The sequence below is a fragment of the Terrapene carolina genome, unplaced genomic scaffold, assembly GCF_002925995.2.
Source record: "Terrapene carolina triunguis isolate 2854851 unplaced genomic scaffold, T_m_triunguis-2.0 Scaffold194, whole genome shotgun sequence".
Taxonomy (NCBI): domain Eukaryota; kingdom Metazoa; phylum Chordata; order Testudines; family Emydidae; genus Terrapene; species Terrapene triunguis.
The window spans coordinates 8,573,370-8,599,536 of record NW_020664545.1 but is presented as its reverse complement, the minus strand read 5'-3'; the positions used below and the strand labels follow the sequence as shown (position 1 = coordinate 8,599,536).

General features: G+C 44.4%; 1 protein-coding gene across 1 annotated transcript in view; it reads left to right on the top strand.

The window, feature by feature from the left end:
• PIAS4 (protein inhibitor of activated STAT 4) overlaps positions 1-25,423 on the top strand; it is a 29,600-nt gene extending 4,177 nt beyond the window's left edge. The window contains exons 2-10 of the mRNA XM_026654959.2: positions 4,767-4,851; positions 6,585-6,626; positions 7,085-7,175; positions 7,556-7,684; positions 7,771-7,876; positions 11,576-11,649; positions 11,866-12,026; positions 18,024-18,154; positions 24,725-25,423. Of these exons, the coding sequence (XP_026510744.1) occupies positions 4,767-4,851; positions 6,585-6,626; positions 7,085-7,175; positions 7,556-7,684; positions 7,771-7,876; positions 11,576-11,649; positions 11,866-12,026; positions 18,024-18,154; positions 24,725-24,930 (1,025 nt within the window). The 3' untranslated portion in view covers positions 24,931-25,423. The remainder of the gene's footprint in view (positions 1-4,766; positions 4,852-6,584; positions 6,627-7,084; positions 7,176-7,555; positions 7,685-7,770; positions 7,877-11,575; positions 11,650-11,865; positions 12,027-18,023; positions 18,155-24,724) is intronic.
• The last annotated feature ends 744 nt before the right edge of the window (positions 25,424-26,167 follow it).

The following is a 26,167-nucleotide window of genomic DNA, read 5'->3' as shown; positions in this document are numbered from 1 at the left end:
ATCTGCTGGTGTCATTGTGGGAACAGAGGGCTACATAATCTGTGTGTTCCAGCCACTGTCAGCATAAACTATATCTGTTTGCTTGATACCTTTTGATGGTATCTACTTGGCAATTTGTATGCTGCTTTTTATCTAGCCGTGAGTAATAAAATTGACAGTATTATTTCCTCCCCTGTTGAAGATCAAGCTCAGTTCCTGTGTCTATTCAGTCTGTCTTGGGGTATGTCTACGCTGCAATTAAAAACCTGCGGCTCAGGCTGGCGTGTCTCAGTCTAACGGGCTGTTTAATTGCAGTGTAGATGTTCAAGCTCAGGCTGGAGCCTGAGCTCCATCACCCTGAGCTCGGACTCCAGCCTGAGCCTGAAATGTAACAAACCACTTAGCCGGAGCTCGGCGAGCCTGAGTCGGCTGGCTCAGGCCTGCCACTGGTGTCTAATTGCAGGTATCTGTGCTGGCTGAGGCAACTGCATTCTCTTGATTGCAAAACACACATCCCTGCATTGGACATCCTCTGAGAAATCCTCCCAAGAGCATATTTTCAAGCCATTGGTTCAGTTCTCTCTCTGGGCTAGTTCTCCGAGGTGAACAAATTGGAGGATTTATTGATTCACTTGGAGTTAGAATAAAAAGCGCCCATCCATATTCCCTGAGAACCCTGCCAGTTATTTAAAATTATAAAAACAAAATGTAATGGGCTCTCACCCAAGTCCCAGTATGAACTCCACTACCATCCCCTTACATTAGTCAATATGTGTTTTCAAAGGTTGGGGAAATGAATGGGCACTGCACCATACTGTGAAAGTCATCAGATCTGGGCTACTTTGGATTGTGGGGTGGAAGGACATTTCAGAGCTCTTACAGAGAATCCCATGCCAACAGCCCCTTCTCTCCTATATCAAGGGGGAGAATCTAGCATTGCCTCCACTGACCACAACTATGGTAATATATCGCAGAAAGAGAGGTGGTGACTTAGGTAGTAGGCTCCCAGGCTATTAAATATGATGCACTGATGCAACATACAGCTTGGTGTAGGGAAACCCTAAAACTAACGATCCTACTGACATTAAAGAGCTTTAAGTGATCATGCTCAGCTGTTCTCAGAGTGGCTTGTGGGTTGGCTTCTCAGAATAAGAATCCATTATAATTATATTGGACTAAAATTCTAAAGGGCTATGCCAAGTACTTGTGAGTGTTAGAGGTTGTATGTCTTGTCTTAAAGTCTGAGATTTGCTGATCTCGCTCAAACTTCATAATTAATTGACTTCTTTATATCTTGCTATCCTGGGGTTTTAACAGAAATTCATCCCAGCAAGTCACAAAAGCCGCACAGATCAGAAAAGCTTAACTCAGCTCACTTTCAGAAAAGGCTTTTGGCTGAAACTCACTTTTGATTAAAAGTGCCCAACTCTAAGTATTGAATAGTTTTACATGGTGCCTTTTTTGCTGTTGGCCAAGGATGTATTTGGTTGTGCCTTAGCAAAAAGACTGTGGAATTCATCTGAGTTGTTTAATACTTACAGTAAGAGTTTGAAAGGGACTACAGTCTCAGGCTTCAGGCCATAAACCAACCTCTAGCTGAGATCCACTCACACTCTCTCTCCTCTAAAGTATCTGGTACTGGCCATGCTTGGTGGAATACTGGAGTAGATGGACCACTGGGCTGACCCAGTATGCGCGTTTTCCCCCCCCCCCCAGCTTCTTTTGAATCAGGAATATCTAAGAATTCTTCACTCACATCAGTCCCTAGCAGCCTCCTCTGGTCCACCCAGTAGAGGTATTGACTGGCTACGGATGAGATGAGCCTAACTCTCTGTCAGGAAAGAAGAGTTGCCCAGCTCCTTCATGGAGAGGAATAAAGAAAGATCAAAGGGACCCAGGTGGCTCAGTTCTCTTAATTCTGTTTCGTTTCCTCTTTCCTTCTGCAGCTAGTGGGCTATCCTTGAAAAGGAGGGTTTTGCTTTGACTGATATTGCTTTTCCTACGGAGCTGGTTGCACAGTCGTATTGACTAGGGCTGCTGTTGCTTCAGTCTCTGATTTGTGGTCTGAGGAAAGCACTGCTATGTTGCCTAACAGTCATACTTGTTTTCTTCCCCAGCGTCTGGCAGGCCTAGTAGCCCAATTTCCTTTGAGTGACAAGGGAAAGAGGTAATCTTGGAGTGACACCTCACCCGTGGTGGCTGCCCGAAGCCATTTGGCATGTTGTAGAAGTAGGCCTTTTATGTATTTTTGAGGTAGGTAGTATGCTAGATATCTTGCTGCCGGGAGATACTTTGATGAAGAGAGAGGATTGTAACCTCACATGAAAACCGAATCCTACAGTGATGATGGGATAAGTGGGTGGAGACTGCTTGGGTCATGGCTTTGATGCTGAGGTTTGTACTCTCAATCAGGGTATAGGCATTGCTTTTGGAAAACGTGGCTGCTTTGGAAAAGAGGGATTCTTGCAGGGTGGATTGATTTATATTTTTAAATAAAAGTAATTTAAATCACCAAGCAGGAAACCTTGATTTGACTCATTGATTTTAATTGTTTTGTATTTGTACTTTTTAGTTAATTTCTGAAGAGGTTAATTCTCAATGTTGTAATTTGGAAACTTTTTGCTAACCAGCAGGATACCCTGTACGCATTTAAGCAATTGTGTGAACTTCATATACATTTATTCAGATTTGTAATTTTGACTTATTACATTAGAAAATGGTGAATGAAATATTTATTTACTAGATTCATTTTTACTTGACAGGTTTCAGAGTAGCAGCTGTGTTAGTCTGTATCCGCAAAAAGAACAGGAGTACTTGTGGCACCTTAGAGACTAACAAATTTATTAGAGCATAAGCTTTCGTGGGCTACAACCCACTTCTTCGGATGCATATCCGTGGGTTGTAGCCCACGAAAGCTTATGCTCTAATAAATTTGTTAGTCTCTAAGGTGCCACAAGTACTCCTGTTATTTTTACTTGTGGTTTGTGTCGAGCTACATTTGCATGGAAATTGGAATTCAACTAAAAATGCACTAAGGCAGCTTTTAAAAATTTGTTTTGTTTAATTATTTGCATTTAAAACTAATTTATTAAAGGAAGTATTATTTGCAGTTGGTGAGTTGATCTCTGGTCACCATGTCCTTCACGATTTTAGAACTAGTAGATCTCCTCCTCACACCTAGTTTTTATTCATAGATCAAAAAAGGTAAACTAACTTTCCTGCTTTTTCAACTCCCAATCAGTTTTTCAAATTTGAATGAACTAGCCCAGGGGTAGGCAACCTATGGCACGCGTGCCGAAGGCGGCACGCAAGCTGATTTTCAGTGGCACTCTCACTGCCTGGGTCCTGGCCACCTGTCCGGGGGGGGCTCTGCATTTTAATTTACTTTTAAATGAAGCTTCTTAAACATTTAAAAAACCTTATTTACTTTACATACAACAGTAGTTTAGTTACATATTATAGACTTATAGAAAGAGACCTTCTAAAAACTTTAAAATGTATTACTAGCACGCAAAACCTTAAATTAGAGTGAATAAATGAAGACTCAGCACACCACATCTGAAAGGTTGCTGACCCCTGAACTAGTCTTTGAACTGATCTAGTCTAATAAACTGAAATGAAGAAAATATTCTCTGTCTACCTGCAGAAGAGGCCACTGCTGGTTAACACTTTAGGTAATGAGTGCTTAGCCAATGAGATTTGCTGCCTCTAAATTGGTCAGCAACTGGGGATAGAAGGAATATCCCCCTCCCCCTTCAGACCCCCCATGATGTGCATAATATCCAGGAGGTCAGCCTAGATGATCTGGTGGTCCCTTCTGGTCTTAAACTCTGACTTCCACCAGAGCAGTGGTTTGGCTTTCTTTAAAACTTCATCCGCAAACATGTACGGCTTGAATGTTGTTCAGTGTGAGATATTTTAATACCTTAGAGTAAGGTTAGGCCTTAACATAGCTGTCATAATTTCTATTTTAATTAAGCTTGTTTTAAAAAAAGAAAAATGTATTTCATTTGGATTTTTTATTAAAATTAAACTGACTTTTTTTTTTTTTTTAAATCCAGTTTTTGTCCACTCTGGGTTGTGGCTAACAGTATCTCCTTATCTGTCTACAGATCATTACATTTCATACCTAAAACTGCACCATTAACTTAATGTATTTGTTGACACCTCTTTTCTGTGCCCTTTGGGGCCAGCCTTCTGATCCTATCTTATCACCTGATGTTCGATTGCTTTTTTCCTTTTCCACAGCCAGTCTAATGGTCCCATCTATAAACACTTTCATGTTATGCATTGACACGTCCTTACATTTCCTCCCCCCCGAGTTATCGTCTTCATGCTGTGATTCCACTCATAATGTGCTCTTATTTTAAAGTAGGCACCTGTTGCCTGATTGGGAAGTTGAAGGAACACATTAAAAAATGGGTGGGACAAATTCCACAGCATGTTAGTTGCCCTGGTAACAAAACAGGCAGGGAAGGAGTGAGCAGTGCATTTTGATCAATGGTGCAAAGACATTTGTCTCACAAATCTCTCCTTTCATTATCCCGCCTTGACAAGGTGCCCTTTTTGGACTATTCATGCATCTCTTTGGCTTTATAGGAGCATCCTCTAATCCCAGCAGACGACGACTTCTCCAATGCCAATTCAAAGAAACTACAGCTCTAAACAAACTGTGGGTGTATTGCTAAACAGAAAGTGAAATGAGGGATAGAACACTACTCATTTCAGTAGCACTTGGATGTACGTTGGAGTGTAAAGTCTCCTCTTTTTCTTCTTCTTCTCTTCAGTCCCACAGAATAACGAGAAACTTCAGGAGAGTCCATGCATTTTTGCACTGACGCCAAGACAAGTGGAGCTGATCAGAAATTCCAGGTACTCTGTGCTGTGTATTTTTAAAACGCTGTTAAATGCATAACTTCCCTAACTGTCTTCCCTCCATATTGGGTCTCTGTTCTCTGCCTGGTAACACTGCTCACTTGAGAACACCAGCAGACAGGCTTTTCCCCAACATGAGGCCCATAACCATTTTTGGCACTGTCCAATCTGTCTTGGTCTCTGCAGACTTTCCTTCTGGCTAGTGCGATAAATCCCGGCTAGAATAGTAAGTTTAGGCAGGGCAAACAGCATGCAATTATTGAGGTCTTGAAACGTCTCTTTTAAGCCGACAGCGTGAATTTGTTTGCAGAATCTTTTTTTGAATCCCAGGTTAAAAACTATATACTTTGCCATTACACAAGGATTCTTATAATCGCTACCTGAGCAACCATCTTGCACTCTGCCACTAGGACTTCCCATGACAACTGTGTTCCTCTTCGGTGACATAACTTTCAACCCCAGGAGTGAAATACACCAGTGCGGGAGGTAAAGCTTACTCTGCGGCTGGCCTGTGACTCTGGAACCTGCTGCCATGAGAGATCAGAATGATGACAAACCTTTTGGGCTTCTGAGTGAAATGTAAAACTCGGACACAACTTTCCCACAGTAAACAACCGAATAATAATGTCACAAATCAGGGCGAGCTTCCTTCTTGAATATTTATTTTTAAGTTAAGTGCTCAAATAGTATGGCGATCTACATAGATGAAAGTAGTGCAAGGAAATGCCATTCAAAGACCAGCAGAGACATGGGCAGACCTTTTGGGATGATCTAACAGAAGACTGCTAACTGTGCATCTTGAATGTGGAGAAAGGAAAAGCCAGGAATATTTGGATTTGTGAGGGGATTCTCATCAGCTGTAATCCGATTAGAACATCGCATGCACTCCCTTTAGGGGTTCTAGTGAGCGCCTGACATCAGATGCAGTGCTCCTTCGGGGCAGGTCCTGCCTTCCCTGACACCAGCGAGAAGTATCTAAATATGGTCCCTGCTGATGGACTCTTTAGAGCTTTCAGAGTAACTCCCTTTCCTGTAAGCTACGGGCTGAACTCAACCTGCTGAAAACTTTAAACAATTTAAAAGTAGGACTGGATTGCGAAACACTTTCACTGTCAAATCCAGGCTAAAATTCTGACTTTAATCTGTGCAGAGGTTAGAGTACGTCTTGTGCCTGTGTCTAAAACTTTCTATTAAGAACCCCGTGTTCTGCTATGCAGCTTTTCGGAAACCAGTTAATATACTGTTTGTTAAAGCTAATAGTGTCAACAGGAATATTCTGTTGGTACCGTAATGCTCAGATTCCTTGATTTGAAGGAGCAGTTTTAGTTTACTAATCGAATGAAGAGGGTGATGTAGGGACACTGTCAGCCTAAGCATAGTGGGGGGCAGAGGGTGGGAATGTTTTACAGAATCTCATCTGCCTGGAAATGTTTCCACAGTCCCTTCATATTTTGATGAAGACAGATATTTTTCTTTAAAATTTCTCTGCAATTTTGGAAACCCAAACACCAAAACCTTGGTCTAGTGCATGAGAGCTGGAAAATGAAACTAACCAGACTGTTCCTATTTTCCAAAACAAGTGAAATTTTAAAAGTAAACATCACAAACCCTGACAAGTGATTAAAAATAAAAATAAAAATCTGTAATAGCTTTAGGTTATTTGTTTTTTGGATAAAGAAGAAAACTGAGGTTTTGTTAAATGAAAGTCTGTTTGTCTTTTGTTTTACCAGGGAGTTGCAAGCTGGTGTGAAATCTGTTCAGGTTGTGCTAAGGTAAGTCTGAATACCATGAAATTAATTAAACCCATGAGGCAGCAAACTAGGGGAGGGAGATCAATAGTACAACATGGTAACAGTTTCAGTGCTCTGTGTTCAGTAGCTACTAAAATAACGGATCACTTTAAGCAAGTCCCTTGTTTGCAAGGATAGCACAAGCATCTTACAACATAACTTTCTGCTGCTTTGACCCTCTTGGTTCTCTGCAGATGATTTGAGTTATTGCTTTAATAGAAACTGCTGGTTACATAGCATTCTGCTGTGAAGCCGAATTTGAAGTCTATATCATGTCCTCAGTAGAGATTCCTGGGTGTAATGGGTTTGGTTTGACCAGATGACAAGTTTGGGTGGTACTCCAAGCTGGCTGCTGTTGAAGTCAATAGTATTTATTAGGATAGAGATCTTTTAAATCGCATATGGGATGTAGACATTTAAAGGTCCCCATTTCTTTCCAGAATCTGCTACACGGACACTAGTTCCCCACAGGAGGATCAGTACCCTCCAAACATCGCAGTAAAAGTGAATCATAGTTACTGCTCAGTGCCGGTAAGTCAACCCAGCCACGAAGTGTCACTTCACACACATTCTTCCTGTGCTGTAATTTAAATGGTTCTGTTTTATTCTGGAAATTATCTGGTGAATACAGAAGGGGAGCTGCAGTGCTAAAAGTAGATTGTTTTGACTTTGAAGCTCATTGTGTAATGGATTTGGTTTGTAGAGTTCATTAACCGTAGTCTTGCAAAACTGCCATGAAAGTGCAATGTCCACTTCCCTGCTCTTTACTATGACTTGATGATCTCATCCAAAAAAGTTACTCTGTGCATGAGCAGAATTTTTCAAGGCTGATGTCCTTGTAGCTGAAAAGGGAAAAAATCCACAGCAGTGTCTCTGCTAAAATAAAGAGGAAAAATGTCTCTTTGCTATAGGGCTACTATCCATCTAACAAGCCTGGAGTGGAACCTAAAAGACCCTGTCGTCCCATTAACCTCACGCATCTCATGTACCTGTCTGCAGCGACCAATCGAATCACGGTTACGTGGGGGAATTATGGAAAGGTAAATGACTGTGTGACTTGGGAAATAAACGAACGTGTGTGGAGTGTGCCCTTTCTCCTCATCCTTTCCCTTTCCTTCCTCTTTAGAGTTATTCAGTGGGCCTATACTTAGTGCGGCAAATGACCTCAGCAGAATTGCTACAGAGGTTGAAAACCATTGGAATCAAACATCCAGAGCTCTGCAAGGCACTCGGTAAGTCCATGTCGTTGTTAAAGTTCATGCAGTCTTCATCAGACTGGACAGTCTGAAGTCGGCTACTAGAAATTTGTGTGGAAACAATTGTCAAATTCTATAGAATCTTTCTCTGCAAGTCTATAAAAACATTTGTCAAATGTGAGTGACTTTGCTAAGCTGTGTATTAGGCACATTATCAAATTGCCCCAGATCTGTGCAGAGATTTTTTGCAGCACTTTTTCTTGTGACTGTACAGATGAATTATGACCTCATTTAGTTGGATTTAGAATTCATTCCCAGGTCATATTATGGTGAGTTATGCTGAGGGTCAGTGTCATTCTGATGAGTGGCTTCCTGCCTTCAGCTGAATAATTATGAATGTTGCCAGAGCACTTGCAGGATCTCCAGAGGAAATTTCTGGAGCAAAGAACTCTTATGTGGAAATGCCCTGCTGCCAATCCCCCTGTGTTTGAGAGCAGGAGTTCACAGCACCTCTTTCAAATGCGATGATCGATCTTTAGAAAAGAGGTGATCCTTGGTCGAACCCATTCAGATAGATCATGGTAGTGGGTAAATGCAGAACCTTATTGGAAATCTAGGGAAATTACCTTTCAAAGGCAAGGCCAGACCGTCAGTTCCTAATGAGGAACTTACTTCCAGTGATTCCAAATTATATTATGACATAATGACGGTAGCACTTAATTCTGTATAAGAGGACAATAAAAAAAATCATGCTGTGGTATTCTACACTAACCACAGACTGCACTTAAGGGGCACAATTTCAAAAAAGGTCTATTTAATGTATAGGGAAAAACACATGTTCAGATGTATCAGGTCCTTGTAGCCTGGTCACTAGCTACAGATGACTGATTATATTGAAAAGAGAGAATTCAACATTCCTTTAGGAGGCGCAGTGTGGCCTAGTTGATAGAGCACTGGGTTTGGAATCAAGAGGCCTGGGTTCTATCCCCGGTTCTGTCACTGGCCTGCTGGGTGACCTTGGGCATGTCCCTTCCTGCTCTGTGCCTCCATTTCCCCATTGATAAAATGGCGCTAAAGGTACCAACTTCCTTTAAGTGTTTTGAGATCTACTGATGAAAAGTGCTAGATAAGTAGGGTGACCATATAGCAAGTGTGAAAAATTGAGGTGCGTGGTAATAGAGGCCTATATAAGAAAAGGCCCCGAATATCAGGACTGTCCCTATAAAATCAGGACATCTGGTCATCCTATAGATAAGACTTATTACATTGCAACAGTTCAGCCAAACTCTAACATCCATTTGTACAACTATCTTTAGGGTTCTCTATGGGTCCAAATATACCTTTGTACCTTGCCCCTCGCTCCCATCCCTGCCCAGGTGTGGTGCAGATGGACATGCTGATCTCTTCCAACTCAACATTCTGGCAGTGGCTTTGGCACAATTGTGCCTAAATAACCAACGGTCCCATGTGATTGATGGACAGCTGCAGAACTGTTGCATCTTTGCTTATGGCAATCTGAGCATAAGGGGAAGGAAAATGGTAACCAGCTAAGTGTTTGGCAGTCACTGGTGGTTGTGAGGCTTATGTATCTAGCATATCTGAAGCAGCGGTTGTGGACTGCACTCCCATTTCCCCTAGCCGTTAGTGCTGTAAATAAAACCAGATCCCATCATTCCTCTTTGAGCCCAGTTTTTGTGAAACAGGACTGTGGGTAATCCGAGTAGAATGACTCTTCCTTTCAAAACTAGTACTTACAATATATCCCCTCAAAGTCTGGAAGCATCATGCAAATATTCTACAAACAGGATTTCCTGCCTTTACTGTTCGCAAGCTTATTTTTGTCAACCCCTCTAACTCCAGTGGGATAGTTTAATAAAAACCTTGGCTTCATTTGGCTGGCAGAGGTGGATTACTTTTGTTAAATTCTTAACCCCGGAGTCATCTTTCTTTTGTTTAGTTTCCCTAGGCATGTTATGAGCTAATGAGAAACACCATCACTTTGGCTTTATTTTTTGTGGGCATCTGAATCTGCCAGATCCAAGTATCTTGTAAACCCTGCTACGATAGCTCACCAGTGCATTCTACAATAGTTTCGGATTCTGGTCACCTCTCTTTCATTAACCACTAACACTGCCCTTTAACTCCACTTGCTTACCAGGGCTGACTTATCTTCCTCTGCATATGTTTCTGTTGACCTCTCTAAGGGTACGTCTATACTTACTTCCTGGTCCGGATGTAAGCGATCGATCTTCTGGGATCGATTTATCGCGTCTTGTCTAGACACGATAAATCGATCCCGGATCGATCCCGGAAGTGCTTGCCGTCGACGCCGGTACTCCAGCTCAGCGAGAGGAGTACGCGGCATCGACGGGGGAGCCTGCCTGCAGCGTCTGGACCCGCGGTAAGTTCGGACTAAGGTACTTCGAATTCAGCTACGTTATTAACGTAGCTGAATTTGCGTACCTTAGTCCGAAGTGGGGGGTTAGTGTGGACCAGGCCTAAGAGCACTTTCTGAAATCTGGTACTTAGATGCCTAACTGTGGAGTTGAAAGCCAAAGTTTTGTCACCATTAAAATCTTAATGCTAGTTAACAGCTCCTAGGATATAGTTGTTCTCATTTCCCATGATCTCCTGGACTGGATGGAAAATGAATTTAACTGTTTACAGAATTTAATGCTTGGTTTTCTCATAAAACAATACTATACAACCCCACCAGCCGTTGTTTTAGTTGTAAAGCAACATCTCGGCAGAGAGCTGTTTTTGTTTCAAAATGCATAAAGATTCTGTATCGAGTTGTGTTTTATGATGGTCTGAAACAGCCAAGGTAATGCACCCTTACCCAGAGAGACATGATGGTGGAAATGTAATAAACCTGTATGAACAGCAGCGCTAGGGGGCAGCTTTTGTAATGTTTATGGAGTGATTTGTTTAGGGACAGTATTCTGTGTTCATTCAGCACCTGTTTAATTAAAAAGATGTGTATGGTTGTCTCCCTGTGGCCCCTGCAGTCACATAGGCCCCCCACATCTCACCTGCCAGCTAGAGCATCCTCCTTGATTGTCTGCTGTCCCATCAGATTTTTTACATGGGTGAGCTTCAGTAGAGACTGAACTCCCTACCACCTGTCCGAATGTGTCGATTCCTTCCAAATATGCCTATTCCCTCCTTGGAAAACGGCATTTTGGCCAGACCTCCTGCCTTGCGTGCTCTCTGGCTTTGCACATGTTAATCTCCCAGACGTGACACAGCCTGCTGAAGTGCAGAAACTGGCCAGTATGCCCGCAGCCCAGCTTGTTGGTCAGCTCCAGAGTTGCACCCCGTTGGGGTCTGGATAGAGCTAGTCTGTTCAGCTCAGATGAGACTAGGAGGGTCAGTTGGACTAGGAGTCCTGCTGCCTCGCTATCTCTTGGGCTTGCCCCATTATAGTGGTGTCACTCTGTATTGTACTATGATTTTTAAGTGGGTGTGGCCCTATCTTGAATGCCAGGTACTTGTCCAGTATCTGCCCTGATGTTGCAGTGACGTGACCCACTACCATCTCCCACCCTGTTGTCCCTGTACTACATGGTTGACTGAGTCGCTTGCATATTGCGGAGAATTTGCCGCATCCTCCCCGGCATCAGCAGTTTTTTCCCCATGTGACAATCGCAAAAGCTTGCCTCTTATACTACATGTTATTCCCAGGTTTAAAACGGGCTGCTTTAATTTTATCCCCTCTTGTCTTCCTGAATACAGTAAAAGAGAAATTGCGTTTGGATCCAGACAGTGAAATTGCTACTACAGGTGTTCGAGTCTCTCTCATCTGCCCGGTAAGTTGTTGCCCAGCAATCCAGGCTGTTAACATTAGCTCTCCTATTCATCTGTCCAAACCATCTTTACAGGATAATCATCTTTTTCACCAAAAACATCTAGAAGCAGTTTCTTGTGTATTTGCACAAGGCACCAGTATCCAATTTTGGAAGGGGAAGCATCTAGTAATACAATGGTGGGATGGGTCACCGGTCTGTCTGCTCTTGGTCCCGTAGCTGGTGAAGATGCGTCTGTCTGTCCCATGCCGGGCTGAGACCTGTGCACATCTACAGTGCTTCGATGCAGTCTTCTACCTCCAGATGAATGAGAAGAAGCCCACTTGGATGTGTCCTGTGTGTGACAAACCAGCACCCTATGATCAGCTAATAATTGATGGGTGAGTTCACGCACTCCTTCCTCTTCTGCCCCTTTGGTTATTCCTCCCCACCCTCTTCCACATTGGGCTCGTGCTCTGGTTTTTAAGGCCTTCTAGCTGATCCACCTCCGTTTCAAAATTGTTTTTAAGTTTAAAATATATAATTGATCCTTGGGCATGTAAGAGACCAACCTCCCCGTTACTGGTGGTAGTGGGTTTCCGTGAGACTCGGTCATTAGTCTTTGCTTCTTGATTCTGTCGTTTCTCATCCGCTCGCTCCAAAACTCATACAGCCATCTTCATTTTTCATCTCGGTGATCGCAAAAGCTAGGCCGCTTTGCTCTTTTCCATGCAGTGATTGTTGATTGTCATTTACGCTCCCTAGAATAAAACTGCTTTACACACTCCTGACAAGACAGGCTGCCTTCGGCACGCACTCTTCTCCCCCTCCTTCGTTAAGGGCCTGATCCTGCAGTACCTCCCAAGCAGTTCTCAGCACGTCATAAGTATGTGCCAACCATTAATCCAGGGGTCATTAGATGCAGAGCTAGCACATCTAAGATGGAGGTATGAATGCAGTTATAAACCAGTGCTCTGTGGGTACTTTTTTTTTGGATACTCCACCTGCAAACTGTGCAAATAGTATCTGTAGCGGTAGGCTGCAAACTCCTTAAAGTCCTTAGAAAAAGCTTTGTTGGCAATTTTTATATTATGAGTTCCTATAACAGGAACAAGACATGGGGTTGGAATCTCTGTAGGGGCATATTGAAGGTATGTTGGGCACCTTATTTATGAATACCCACACTTTCAAAGGTTTGGGGTTCTTGTAAGCTTAGCTTCCATTGTTTTTACTAATATGTTCTTGAAATGATTTTATTTTTACTTTTTGATTCTTTTGGTCTGGGTTCATCAAAGCAGCTTAGGGTTGTAGTCTTGCATCGTTCAGCACTAATCCAGGCTCTTCCCTGCCTGTAGATGGAGACAGTACAACAAAGACGCTTTTATAATGTTCTTCCATAAATAAAAGGAGCTTGTTGGTTCATGGTTCTAGTAGTATCTGCCTCCAATAACCTTACTTTGGTAGGTTCAAAAAACCTCAAGCTGTTAAGCATTGAATCATCTTTGTTATAATGTCACACTAGTGGTTTGTGCTGCTATCTGAGAGGAGCTTTTTGTGAGTAAGCTTTAGACTTTCAGATGGAAGATCCTGTGTATTGTATCTCTAACAACATTACGAGGTCTGGCAGCACTCCCCAGCACTTACAAACATACTGGCGCACTTACTGTGCTTACTAGGATTCCAAAAAAGTATCTAAGGTTTGTAGAGGGCCCCGCTGAGCTCTGATCCAGCCAGTCGAGTTTGGGTCACTTTGTTAAAACAGCATATGAAGGAGGCAGACCAGAGAACCAAGTCCAAGAGAGCATTATGGTCCACGTTGGGAGGCAGGAGGCCTGCATTTTGTTTCCCCCAATCTGGGGCAAGAATCTGAAGCCACAAATTTTAGGGAAGGTCCTTAAAGACTGTCCAACCCCAAACCATCATCTTCTTTTAGCCCCTTGTGGAGACTGTGTGTTTAATATATCTGGAGGAGGGTTCTTTCATTCTGTCGTCTTGTGCTGCCCAGTGTGTTTTTGTGGGTCCCGAACATTAGGGTGGCAACCCTAAAAGCCCATGCCTTCAGATTGTGAACTGTAGGGGGTTTCTATGCCCTTTGAAAAAACTTGATAAGAGAACAACTGGCCTGTGAGGGGGCATGTCCTACAGATGCAATATTCAGTGTTGGGGTCCACATACCAGTACCAATACCTTTGGACTAGCAACAGCACCATAGACATTCTCAAACATGGTGGCCGTTTATACATCAGCCTGGAAGGGAGAAGGCTTCACAGTCTGTCTATACTTGGGCAACTGGCTGAGTCAAAGAGAGTCCTTAACCCTTAGCCTTGAAGACATTTAAGAATGTCAGCTGCTCAAAGATTAATGCTTGGTAATAGACCAGCACCTTGGAGGTGATATGCTTCCATTGTGCATCTCAGAACAAGGTTTGATACTGTGATATTGGAAGATCATATAAAGAAACATGGAGAGATGGAACTGAGTCTTATCAAGAGGATAGTCCTATCCAAGGAATGTCTGCCTCTTACCATTGAGGTATGGTCTCCATATGCAGAACCGGGACAAGAGTCCTCTACAGAACCACTGAACTAGCTAATCCAGCAACAGATGCCACCCTAAACAAGTTACAGACCTGACTAGGATCCCCAGTAACTCCAGGAACATGGGTTTAGATGCTGATCACCTTAAAGGAGAGCTCAGTAAACTGGCTGCCTACTCTGCCAAGAGCAAAGGAAGGAACAAAGTGATGAATGCCATTGTTTCCTATGTGAACAAGGCAGCACAGGAATCAGGAAATGGCTAGACAGCCTGACTATTTACTGAGCTTCGGTGTGGAAATTGCTGACAATTGTACAAATGGTGATGGCAACAAGGTGCAGAGCTCCTGGTTTCTGGGAAACGAACTCCCGCCTCAGATATCTCAGACCTCCTCATGGGGATTCTCTCAAATATACTGATGGACCCAATCACAAGAGCTCAGATGAATTCTACAAAGGGCAGATGAGTGAGTATATGTGAACTTCAACCTCGGTTATATATTCCCATGGATTTAGTCATGCAGACAGTACTCAGGGCATCAAGAAATTCATAGTTCCTGATCTTCTCTGGCTATTGTGACCTCCTCAGTCAGTCTGAAGCAACCTAGGCATAGATTACCTGTTCACTTTGCCCTGTGGCCAATACATAGGCTTGGAAGAATTGAATTTTTAACATTTACCAAGAAAAATCTAAAGTTACTGATATGCAAAGTAAGAAAAATGATGCTTGAGAACTTGTTAGAGTTGGATTTAAAAATATTTACTTTGTATATTTTGACGTGTTTGTTTTAAGTCATAAAGATTTAACTTTTTGAATCTTAATGTCTGTCATTAAATAATTATTTGACCCCATGTAATTTCCTGAAACTGTGGAAAATTTAAACAGATGAAAACAGAAGAAGATGCTTAAATAGGCTTTGAGATTATCCATCAAAATTATTAAATTCTGCCAAGCTTACCAATGCATACTCCTGGGGGAATTTTGCATCGCTGTGCATGTGCAGAATTCATGTCTCCTGCAGATTTCTTTGCTTCCCCGTAGAAAAATGACTTCTGATAGGAAAGCAAAGGAAAGCTGCAAGAGCAGTCATGCGCCCCTGCCTGTGCTGTCAGGAAGTTGGCTCAGGTGCCCAGAGCAGCCGGTAGAGGTGTAAATCACCACCGGAAGGGGGGAGCTGGGCAGTCATGCAAGTGAGAGAGACATTCTGTCCCTCTCGCTCGCTATTGCAGCAAGCACAGAGTGGAGGAGCAGGGCTTCAGGATGTTTCTGAGGAGGTAGGAATGGGGCAGGCTCTGTCCCCTCAGGCAGAGCAGAATGTAGCAGCCTACCTGCTTAATGAATTGTTCCCATTGTCTTTTGAATCCCCCCCGCAGGTGTATAAAACAGGTGTAAAAGTTTCAAGGCTCCTTCACATTGCCAGAAGGGTGTAAAGCAGTGCTTCTCAAAGCCGGTCTGCCGCTTGTTCAGGGAAAGCACCTGGCAGTCTGGGCCAGTTTGTTTACCTGCTGTGTCTGCAGGTTTGGCCGATCGCGGCTCCCACTGGCCTGGGGAAGCGGCACAGGCCGAGGGATGTGCAGGTCGCCCTTCCCACAGCCCCCATTGGCCTGGAGCGGCGAACCGCGGCCAGTGGGAGCTGCAATCAGCCGAACCTGCGGATGTGGCAGGTAAACAAACCGGCCTGGACCGCCAGGGCTTTCCCTGAACAAGTCGGCTACCCGACTTTGAGAAGCACTGGTGTAAAGGACAGTATGGCCTTATAAATGCTTATTGTGCTTTCGTGATTAGAACTGGTCTACATTTTTGGACTGAAAACATTTCCTATCAAAATGTGCTCCATGAACTGTTTGCTACTGACCTTTCTGGAGATGGTCAGTAGCCAATGTAAATTGTGAGTTTGATTTCCCCAGCCCTCAGTTGCCTATGATGTAACACTGAGCATATGGCTGCATAGATTTGTTGACTAATAACTAGAAATAAAGGGTCAAACTTAGCCACATTACTGTTAGGCAAGGGGGTTTGGGGACTTCCTCCAATGCTCCCCATTCCTATGCTCCATCCATTGTATTGTAGTTTAAATAAACTACTGAAATAATTGAAACCAGAGTGATTATATTGCATTATTTTGACAAATGCAGAATTTTAAAATATTGTGTTCAGAATTCCCCCAGGAGTAAATACACCAGGAATATCCATTTCCCTTTCTCATTTATAGCCTGGCTATGGAGGACTAAAGCTTATGGAAGAAAGGGTGTTCCAGTAGTGCTACCTCCACTGGCAAAACTTCCTTTTCTTTATTTTACAGCAGAAAACAGTGATGTAGAGAAGATGAACTCGATCCAATCCATGCCTTTGTCATTAATCTGGCATTTCTCTAGACAGCTGAACTTTGTACCTGTTCAATTTTTGTAAAATTGGTAGTAATAGTCAGTCTTTAGGAGTAAACTAGAGCGGACCATGTTGGAGTCTGATCTGGATGTTGTCCGTTTCAGCAAGCAAAGGAACACAACCTTTGTGTTGATCCGGTAAAGATCCAAGGAAGCTACTGAAGACCAAGCTAGTTGATGGATCTCATGTAAAATGGTTCAGGGAGGCTTACATCCTTAAAGTTCTATTTCTAGTATCCATTTTGCTAGGCTAGGAGACTAGAGCCGTCCAGGTCCTGTCGTGAATCAAATAGCAGATCCTACTCAATCGGGGCAAAGCAGTGCTCAGAATGATATCGCACTTCAAGGAAACTTCAAACTTTTACAAATCAAGTGTTGGTTCACCCTCGTACTGATAAAGGGAAAAACTCCACAGCCTAGGCGTGAGTGATGCTTTCTACAATCTGAATTCTAGATGGTCTGTTCCAATAACTATTAAACAAACACCCTCATGAGGCCAGTGATGAGAAACACTTCAACAATAGTAAAGCAAATGCCCAACCTCTAAGGCACGATGAACCAGAGAGGTAGTCTCGATCTGGTTAGAAGATGGGTAATCCTTGTGATTAGAGATGGGTAAGGTGGCCATCTGGATCTATGCCATCATTTTTTGTATTTTCAACACCGTGTGGGCTGGGCACAGAAGCTTTTTCTGATGCAGCCTCTAGCGGGAGGACATTGCATGCATTATACTTCCCTGGAGATTTCATCACTAGCTTGGGAAGTCCAGCGTCTGGACTGATAAAGAGTAAGAAGAGAGGAAGGCTACACTTCCTACCTGACTTTCGTAATCTGGTGGATTACTCTGTCCTTTCATAATGTAATAAACTAAATGTGTGTGCATAAGTCACCCAGTGTACTATAGATGTAGCATCATAAGAATATTGTCTGGGCAGAAGCACAAGGGACTTGTCTATTGGCCTAACTTCACACTTGCAGTGGGGGTGGGAATGTGTTCTACTGTAATTAAAATTTCAGCCTTTGGGATCTGATGGGCTACAGGATGGGGTGTGAGGAGCTGAGTCTTTTGCATCGTGTTCAAATGTGGTCTAATAACTGAGTTGCTATCTCAGCCCACTTCCTAGTGGAAAGGCTTCCTCAAAGAACTACCACCTGTCATAAATAACAGTAGTTGTCCTCTCCCACACCATGGGCAGCATCAGCAGAGACCAAGGACTGAATTGAGCATGGAGGCTGCTCTCTGATTCATGGTTTAAGCCATGTCAGGATGGACTGGGGATGTTGGTACTGCCAGTACCTGGTGTGGGGGGAGAGGGGGGGAATAGGACTTGGGTGTAGCAGCTTTTCACTACCAAATTCCCTTCAAACATAAATTTTAGGGCCATTTAAGGTGAGGATCCATCTTCTTCGCGTTCTGTCGTCAAAGGTGCTCTGCTGATTGCCTCAAGGCTAATAGATGGCATCTTCTTTCCTCTCCAGGCTGCTATCAAAAATATTGACGGAATGCGAGGATGCAGATGAAATAGAATACCTGGTGGATGGATCCTGGTGTCCAATCAAAGCTGAGAAAGAGAGAAGCTGCAGCCCTCAGTGTCCAATATTGGTACTAGGTGGGTGTGTAGTGAGTGGGGCTAATGATTTTAAATGCACTGAAAGATGAACTGTAAAGAACATACACAGATCACTTGATACAAAATCGGGAAGCTGGGTCAGTGTTGGAGAGTTGTCGAACACCTTATGAGCTCTGCTCAGAATACCGCTGTAAGTCAGCTAATAGGTTCCCCCGTCTTTCTATACAAAAGAGTAAGTAGTATCAGAGATAGTAACTGCACAGTAAGGAGGGGATCATTCTGGTTGGGGTCCTCGAGCCCTTTGAATAGATCCCTAATGGTTTAGTTAGTGTTCAGATCAGTTGTTTAGCAAAACTGGGTTATCCCTTCAAAGTGGCATGGAACTAACATCTTTTATATATTCACTTATAGAATAACCCTGAAATGTTCTGCCTCCACTCATGGACCTTTCATTAGTGGTGTTTTTACCAACAAATCGGTCTGCATTGTTCTGTAACGTCTGACTGAAGCGGTCCCTTATTTTTGTGCAGATATTTCCTGAGCAAACCCTAATTCTTTGAGTGGCTGCCGATGTGTGTTCCATTCATGTGTGCACTTGTCCAAAGCACTGAAGCCAAAGACCTCCGCTTGGCAGTACCTGTTGGGGTGGTACTTGTGCCCACTGGCTGCCATAGCCCCTACCATGGCTATATAAGGGAGGCAGCGCTCTGATCCCCCTCAGTTCCTTCCCGCCCGCGGCTTGAGTTGGAGCGTTCAGTGTGGTGTCTCACCTCATGTTCTCTATCGCAGGGTTTATTGGGGGGGAAAAAAACAAGAAATAGTTAGTTTAGTAGTACCTTAGGGTTTAATGCAGTGTAGTTAGTTTTTTTTTAGCCAGGTGTGACACCTTCCCTGAGTTTTAAGCATTGTCCACCATGTGGAGTAGCTATCCCTACCAGTGACCCCTCCCCCTCTCCCCCCACGCTCAATGTTTGTTGTGCCTTGGGGAAGGGCACATTAAGGAAAGATGCTCCATCTGTAAGTTCAAGAAGAGAATGCAGGTGGTTAGAGCCTTGCACTTAAATTAGCACCTACTAGAGCAGAACATGAGGCCTGCTTCAGCAGAGGGGACTGCCACAGATCATCAGGCCCCTCGGAGAGCACCTGAGCTGGTATGGGCTGCGACTCCACAGTCATACTTGGATTCCTCGCCCAAGAGCAACAGTGATTGTTCTCCTTCCTTTGGTAATGTGAGGGAAAAGCTCTCACAAAATGGACTGGAGCCGCTCCAGAACTTGGAGAGATTCCTACTCCCTTTCTAAGAGAAGTGTAGACCGGCACTGTGAGTCTTTCAGTATGTGGGATAGAGGTGGACTGTCAACCCACTCTGCAGTACCAATGTGAAGCCAGTTAGAGACTGTACAGTCAACTCTGGTACCGCCTGTGGGGCATCCATTGAGTCCAGTCCCAACAGTGTTGTCGTCATGGGTGGTTTCCATATTGGCAGTGTATTGGGCAGCAGTGGATTTGCTGTGCCTTTCTGTTCCTGACTCACCACTTGTTCAGGAGCATTTTACAGTGGTGGCTTAGTATTCGGTGTCCTTGGCACCACTGGGACTGGCTGCAGACTGTTGTTGGCTCTGGCTGCAGCACCTCGTACCCATGGGGCAGGGTTGCAGTTGGCTTCCTGGTCTGTACCGAGGGGTTTGCCAGTGCAGATGCTATCTTCGGTACCGACAATGATTGCAGCGCAGTCTAACTCTGGGTCTGGGATCAACTCTGGTTTTGGTACCAATGCCGGCTTCGATACGGAGTGGGTTGCCTTTATCAGGACTGTAAGTGCCATGTCTTGCAGTTGATGCAAGGCCTTTACTGGCTTCATCTGGAGTGGCTCCTTCATTACAATCAGACTATATGAAGAGTCTTCAGGATCTAGTTAGGAGACCTTTCCATCTTCTTCACCTTCGCAGTCCCACTCTGAGGTCACTTAAACTTCTGGGCGATTGCCAGTGGTATGGGGATTGGTACCACTCATGCATTAGGGATAACTACACCTGGCCTAGCTTCTGCTGGTCACTAATGTCCTACCCTATCCAGTGGCTTACTTGGAATCCTTGGGCGGTTCCTTATTCGGCAAGGTCCGAATCTTCCACTAAGTCCAGGGCAAGCTCACCTGTTCTCTCCCCTTCCGAGCTGCTTGTGCTTCAGCCATAGACTGAGTTGGCTTCCTCTTAATCGGTGCATCCTGGAACCCTTGTTATAGTCATGTGTTTCCACTGCTTCCTTCTTCCTTGTCGCCAGATGAAGAATCCAGCCCTATAGCATCATCTCTGGTACCTAAAGATTTTAAATCCTTATCCAGATCTCTTGAGATGAATGGTCTCGATCTTGGCTATTCAAGCTGAGGTTTTTAAGGAGAACAAACCTACGTTACTGGATATCCTTCAGTTCTCAGCTCCTAGGGAGAGTGGCTCTCATTATAAATGAAGTGATCTTCGAGCCTCCCAAATCTGTGGAATACCCCCAATGCCTCTAACACCCACAGCAAAGTGTACTGATGAGAGATTACGTTCCCAGGCAAGGTTCCCATGCAAGTGTGTTTTCTCACATCCAGCTCCTATTTCCCTGGTTGTGATGGTAAAAAACAAGAAGTTATGGCAGGAGAGCGAGAAATCCATTCCTCAAGTCGGAGTATAAGAGGTTGGACTTGATGGGGAGGAAAGTTTATTCAATCTCTTCATTACAAAGTTGAGTTGCCAACCAGCAGAAAATATTACCTAAATATGACTTTGTGAATTGGGACGCTGTGTCCATGTTTACAGATTAGTTATCCGAATCCTCCAGGGAGAGTTTTGAGGCATTTATTGCATAAGGCCATTTGGTGGCCAAAACCTCTTTGCAGTCAACATTGGATGTGGCAAATGCTTTGTCCAGTTTTATGGCTTCGGCAGTAACATTGAGAAGGGCCTCGAGGATACGGAATTCTGGCATAGCTCCTGAGGTCCAAAGGAGCATAGAGGACTTACCTTTTTATGGTCAATTTTTGCTCTCTAAGAAACTGATGATACGTTGCATTCTTTTGAGGACTCATGCTACTTTCCAGTCATTGGGAATTTTATACCCAGCCCACAAAGAGGCACCATTTTGCGGGGTCAGCTACAGCCCAGCAATATCGTCTGCATTGATACTTCCAGCTGTTATCCTACCTTGGTAGGCTGCAAGAATTCTTCAGAAAAGGGCATAAATCACAGAGGAGACCTGGTTCTAATTTTAACCAACCAGCCCATCCTCCTCCTCCATCTTTGGGCAGGCAGAGTCTTTGACTTGCATATCGAGAGCAGCTTACCAGTTGTGACCGTCTCAACTACATCTCCATTCGGGGATGGGCTGTCTCATTTCTGCAGTGCATGGGAAGCAATTACTACGGACAGATGGGTCCTAAGAACTGTGGGGTCAGGTTATGCCATCCAACTTCTGTCCATTTTCCCCTTTCCACATCAGTTTTCAGGGACCCATCTCCGAGCCGCTGCTGCTGCTGCTTCAGCAGGTCCAGACTCTGTGCTCTGGGAGCTGTAGAGAAGGTGGATCCTTTTAATCTATTCTCCTCACTTTGGATCACGCCGTCTGGTTTGCTGCTCTCAATCTTCAGGATGCCTGCTTCCATGTGGTGATTTTTCCCAGACCACAGGAAGTTGCCTAGTCATCAATCAACATTATCAGTACGCTGGTCTCTACTTTGGCCTGTCATCAGCCCCATGTGTCTTTAGTGAATGTATGATGATGGTTGTAGTGGCTTATCCCCAATGGAGGGGAATTCATGTCCTCCCGTACCAAGACAATTGGGTAGTGAGGGGCAGATCCAAAGAATAAGTCCTCAGTCCTCTCCAGTTCACACGGTACCTCTTTGATCAACTGGGGTTGATTTTGAACACAGCAAAGTAGACATTGATTTTTATGAGGACCTTATTAGACTCTATGAACTTGAGGGCCTTTCTCCCATGTCAGTGATTCCAAACAATATGACACCTTTGTGCCTCTGGACCTCTAATCTCAGCCTTCGACCATGGTCCACGTATACCTGAAGTTACTAGATCATATGGCCCCGTGCACTTATGTGGTCCAGCACGTGAGATTGCATCTTAGACCAACTTCAACCATGACTGAAGAGGACAATCACCCGAGTTGCCACCAGAGATACTGGGCTCGCTACAGTGGTGGGCTAAACAGAACAATGCATGTCAGGTTCCCTTTGCCTGTCCTCTACTGACCAGGACTCCAGTCAATGATGCCTCCATAATAGCGCATCTACGGACATTAAAGGTTTATGATTTGTGGTCAGAGACGGAAGCGTCTTTTCATATCAATATACTGGAGCTTCAAGCCACTTATGATGCTTGTCCTGCCTTTTGGGATCAGATCAGGGGAGCATACCACCACAATGCTTCATTTGAACAACCAGAGAGGAGCCCGTTCCAACCAGCTTTGCTAGGACGCAATAGCGTTCTGGTACTTTTTGCATCAAAGACATCATGCTTTACAGCCTCACGCTTACCGGCCTCACAAAACCAGTTGGCCAACCATCTCAGCAGGAGTTTCTCCGAGAACCACAGGTCTCTGAAAAGCAGCATGGTGAGGCCCATCCTCAGGGAATGGGGCATCCCTTCAGTAAACCTGTTTGCAACAAAGGACAGTAAAAATGCCGTCAGTTTTGTTCTTGATCTCAGTCCAGGATCTTTAACCAATGCCTTCCATTTGAATTGGGGATCAGCCCTGATGTACGCCTTTCCCCCTATTCCTCTTCTCTCTCAGGTTATCCTCAAACTCTGAAGTTGGACCTTGCCAAACTGATACTTATTGTGCGAGCTTGGTCAAGACAAGGTTGGATCTCTAACCTTCTCAATCTGTCTGTCCAGCCTCCCAGATCTCTTCATCTCTTTCCCGACCTCCTGACTCAGCACCATGGCCAAGTTGCATATCCTACGCTGAGCAATCTATACTTCACAGTATGGATGGTTAGATGAAGAGGAAAGGCAGTATTTGGAAGCAGTTTGGAGGGGCCTACTTAATAGTAGAAAATCATCTACTAGGACCACCAATTTAGCCAAGTAAGTTTTCCCCATTTGGTCAACATCTAGGGGAATTCAGCTGATTTTCGCTCATGCTTAGGATGCTTTGGGATTACTTGTTACATCTGAAGTCCTCCCGTCTGCCCCTTAGCTTGTTGGCAGCAATCTCGGCATTCCATTCTCCAATCCAGGGGAAGTCAGTTTTCTCAGACTCCATGACGGTGAGATTTCTGAAAAGTATTGTCCGTCTGTTTGCACCTGTGAAGGAAATGGTCCCGTTGTGAGACCTTAATACTGTACAGGCCACCCTCATGTGTCCTCCATTTGAGCCGCTACCAGCTTGCTCTTCGTCTCTTTTTCTTTCCCAGAAGACGGCCTTTCTTATTGCTATAACATCCACAAGAAGAGTCTGCGAACAGCAGGTCCTAATGGCAGGGCTTCCTCCTACGCAGTTCTTCAAAGAAAAAGTGTCCTTCCGGCCACATCTGAAGTTTTTTATCCAAAGTGATTTTCACAGTTTCACCATAAGCAGGTTATTTAGTTACCCTGTATCCTTTACTAAGCCACACTCGGATGATCCGTGTCTTCATACGTTCAATGGGAGGCGATGCTTTGCATTTTATGTGCAAAGGACTAAACCACTTCAATCATTGCATCGGCTTTTTGTCTTTTATGCGGATCAGATGAAAGGAAACCTGGTCTCAACACGCACAATTTCCTGGTGGGAGAACTTCAAGCATGACGACAGCTTATGAAGTAGCCCAAGTGACATCTGTCATTTCTCAACAATGTTTCGATATGGGACACTTGCAGGGCTGCTGCATGGTCTTCCATACGCACTTTTACTAAACAGAATGCTGTTGCGGTGGCATCTAGGTCAGGTGCAAACTTAGGGAAGGCATTTCTGTAGTCATTGTATGAGTAGATTCAAGCAGTACCAGTAGGAGGTAGGCCTTGGAGAGTCATCTGAGTGAAATATACATCTGCAGCCACTGAAAGAAAAGATGGTTATTTACCTGTAACTGTTCTTGGAGATGTGGGTGCAGACCTATATTCTGCAACCTGCCCTCTGTCATGTCTGAATCAGAGTCTCCAGTCTTGGATTCTGGTTGCAAAGAACTGAGGGGGGTCAGGGATGAGCGGCCCATATGTAGCTATGAGGAGAGGCTTTGGGGGCCAGAGGGCATGAGCACTGCCCCGATGGGTACTGCTAAGCAAACTTCTCTGGTTATGTGCACATGTGAGTGGAATATGCGTCTGCACCCACATTTCAAAGAGCGACAGTTACAGTACAGGTAAGTAACCATCTTCCTTCCAGGGTGTATGGGCCTTCTGGGGCATCTCAGGAAGTATTCACTTACCCCACTGGTCTTTTAAGTAGATGGATTTCCGTATGCAGCCTCCCTAGAAGGAATGTTTTATCTGCCCCTTCTCCAAATACTGTTCAGATATGCAAGGAGGCTGCATCCCTCTGGGATTTGCTGTGATGATGATGGTGAAAGAGCTGTCGAGGAGCGTTAGTGGGGAAGTTTTGTAGATGTTCTAATGAAGCCTTTCTTCCCAGGTTCTTCCGATGTGAACGGGCTGTTGCCCACTCCCAATGGTAATGGAGAGAACGGCAAGGTCACCGCCGACGTTGTGGATTTAACACTGGACAGTTCATCATCTGAGGAAGAGGAGGAGGAAGACGAGGAAGACGACGACGATGATGATGGACCCCAACCGAAACGACGCTGCTCTTACGAGAAAGGTTTAGTTTCTGCCTGCTGACTGCGGAAGTAGCTCTGAATCTCAGAATGGACAGACTTGAATACTCTGGTGCTTACTAAACTGGAGAGGAGGGGAATTTCTCCTTCGCCTCACTTCCCTTCCTCCCTGGTCTCCTTTTGACGTTCCTATTCCAAGTTAACCATTAAAACGAAAAATAAAACCATTGAGCTGCTTCTTGGTTGGAAAACTACCCCACTAAACAGCCTGACCCGAGCTCTGCCAGCTCAACCTGACCCGGAGTCCGAAGTAAGGAAAGTGTCTTAAGCCAGGCAGCCAGGATCCAGAGCTAACTGACCTCGGGTGCCATTCAACATTACAGTGTGAATCGCTGGAGTTCCCCTGAAAACCTACAGGATGGCTAACTCCAGTGCATCTCCAAAGCTGTGTGCATTTTTATTGTCTTGTTAAATAACCATTCCTGATTATCTAAAGTTTTGCTGGACATGTGAATGGGCGGGTTAGGGTGGGAAAGAGAGGGACTTGGGGTGGGGGGAGGAGGTTTATATATCCGAGCAAGGTTAGGGGGTTTTTTAGGGGTGGGGGAAGGAATGAAAGGAGAGACTTAAGATTGGAATCGCACTGTTCTAGTTAGGAGCTCCAGCAGCTCTGCACCTCATGTAAAGAGACACGTTTTGAATCCTTTTAATCTAATCTGAAGATAATGTAGAAATTGTGCGTAGTGAATCATTTTTAGTTGAGCAGAAGCCATGGGGAGGGCGGGAAGGGCTTGAACCACAAATCTGTTGTATTTTTGAAGTGCAATAACTTGGTGTTTTTGAAGACGCAAAGGGCTGTGCATTCCCTTTTGTAAAGAAGGCTTTGTCTTGGGAATCGGTGCCAGGGGCCTGCCGGACAGCTGCCGCCCATCAACTGGACATGTGGCATTGTGTAGGCGTGAGGTGGGGTGGAGGGGATGTATGGCCTTCAAGAAAATGCCAGGTGGGGAAATCTCAGTTTCTAGTCAACTACCTCGGTAACTCCAATTCAGGTTTATTTCAGTCATGAAACAGTGCAAAGCCCATCACTGGTACTGCTGACCGCATTAATGTCATGGTGTTTGGAGACTTAGCCAAGGGCTAAGTGGAGCACGGCGACCACGTATTAATGGCCTCTGGACTTTTCCACTTCTGTTAAGACTTTGGTCCCAGACCCAAAGCGACTGCTAAGCTCTTAACAGCAAAACGTTGCTTTTGAGTTTCCAAATGGTAACCTTTTCCTTTGTCTTGTAAAGATTTTT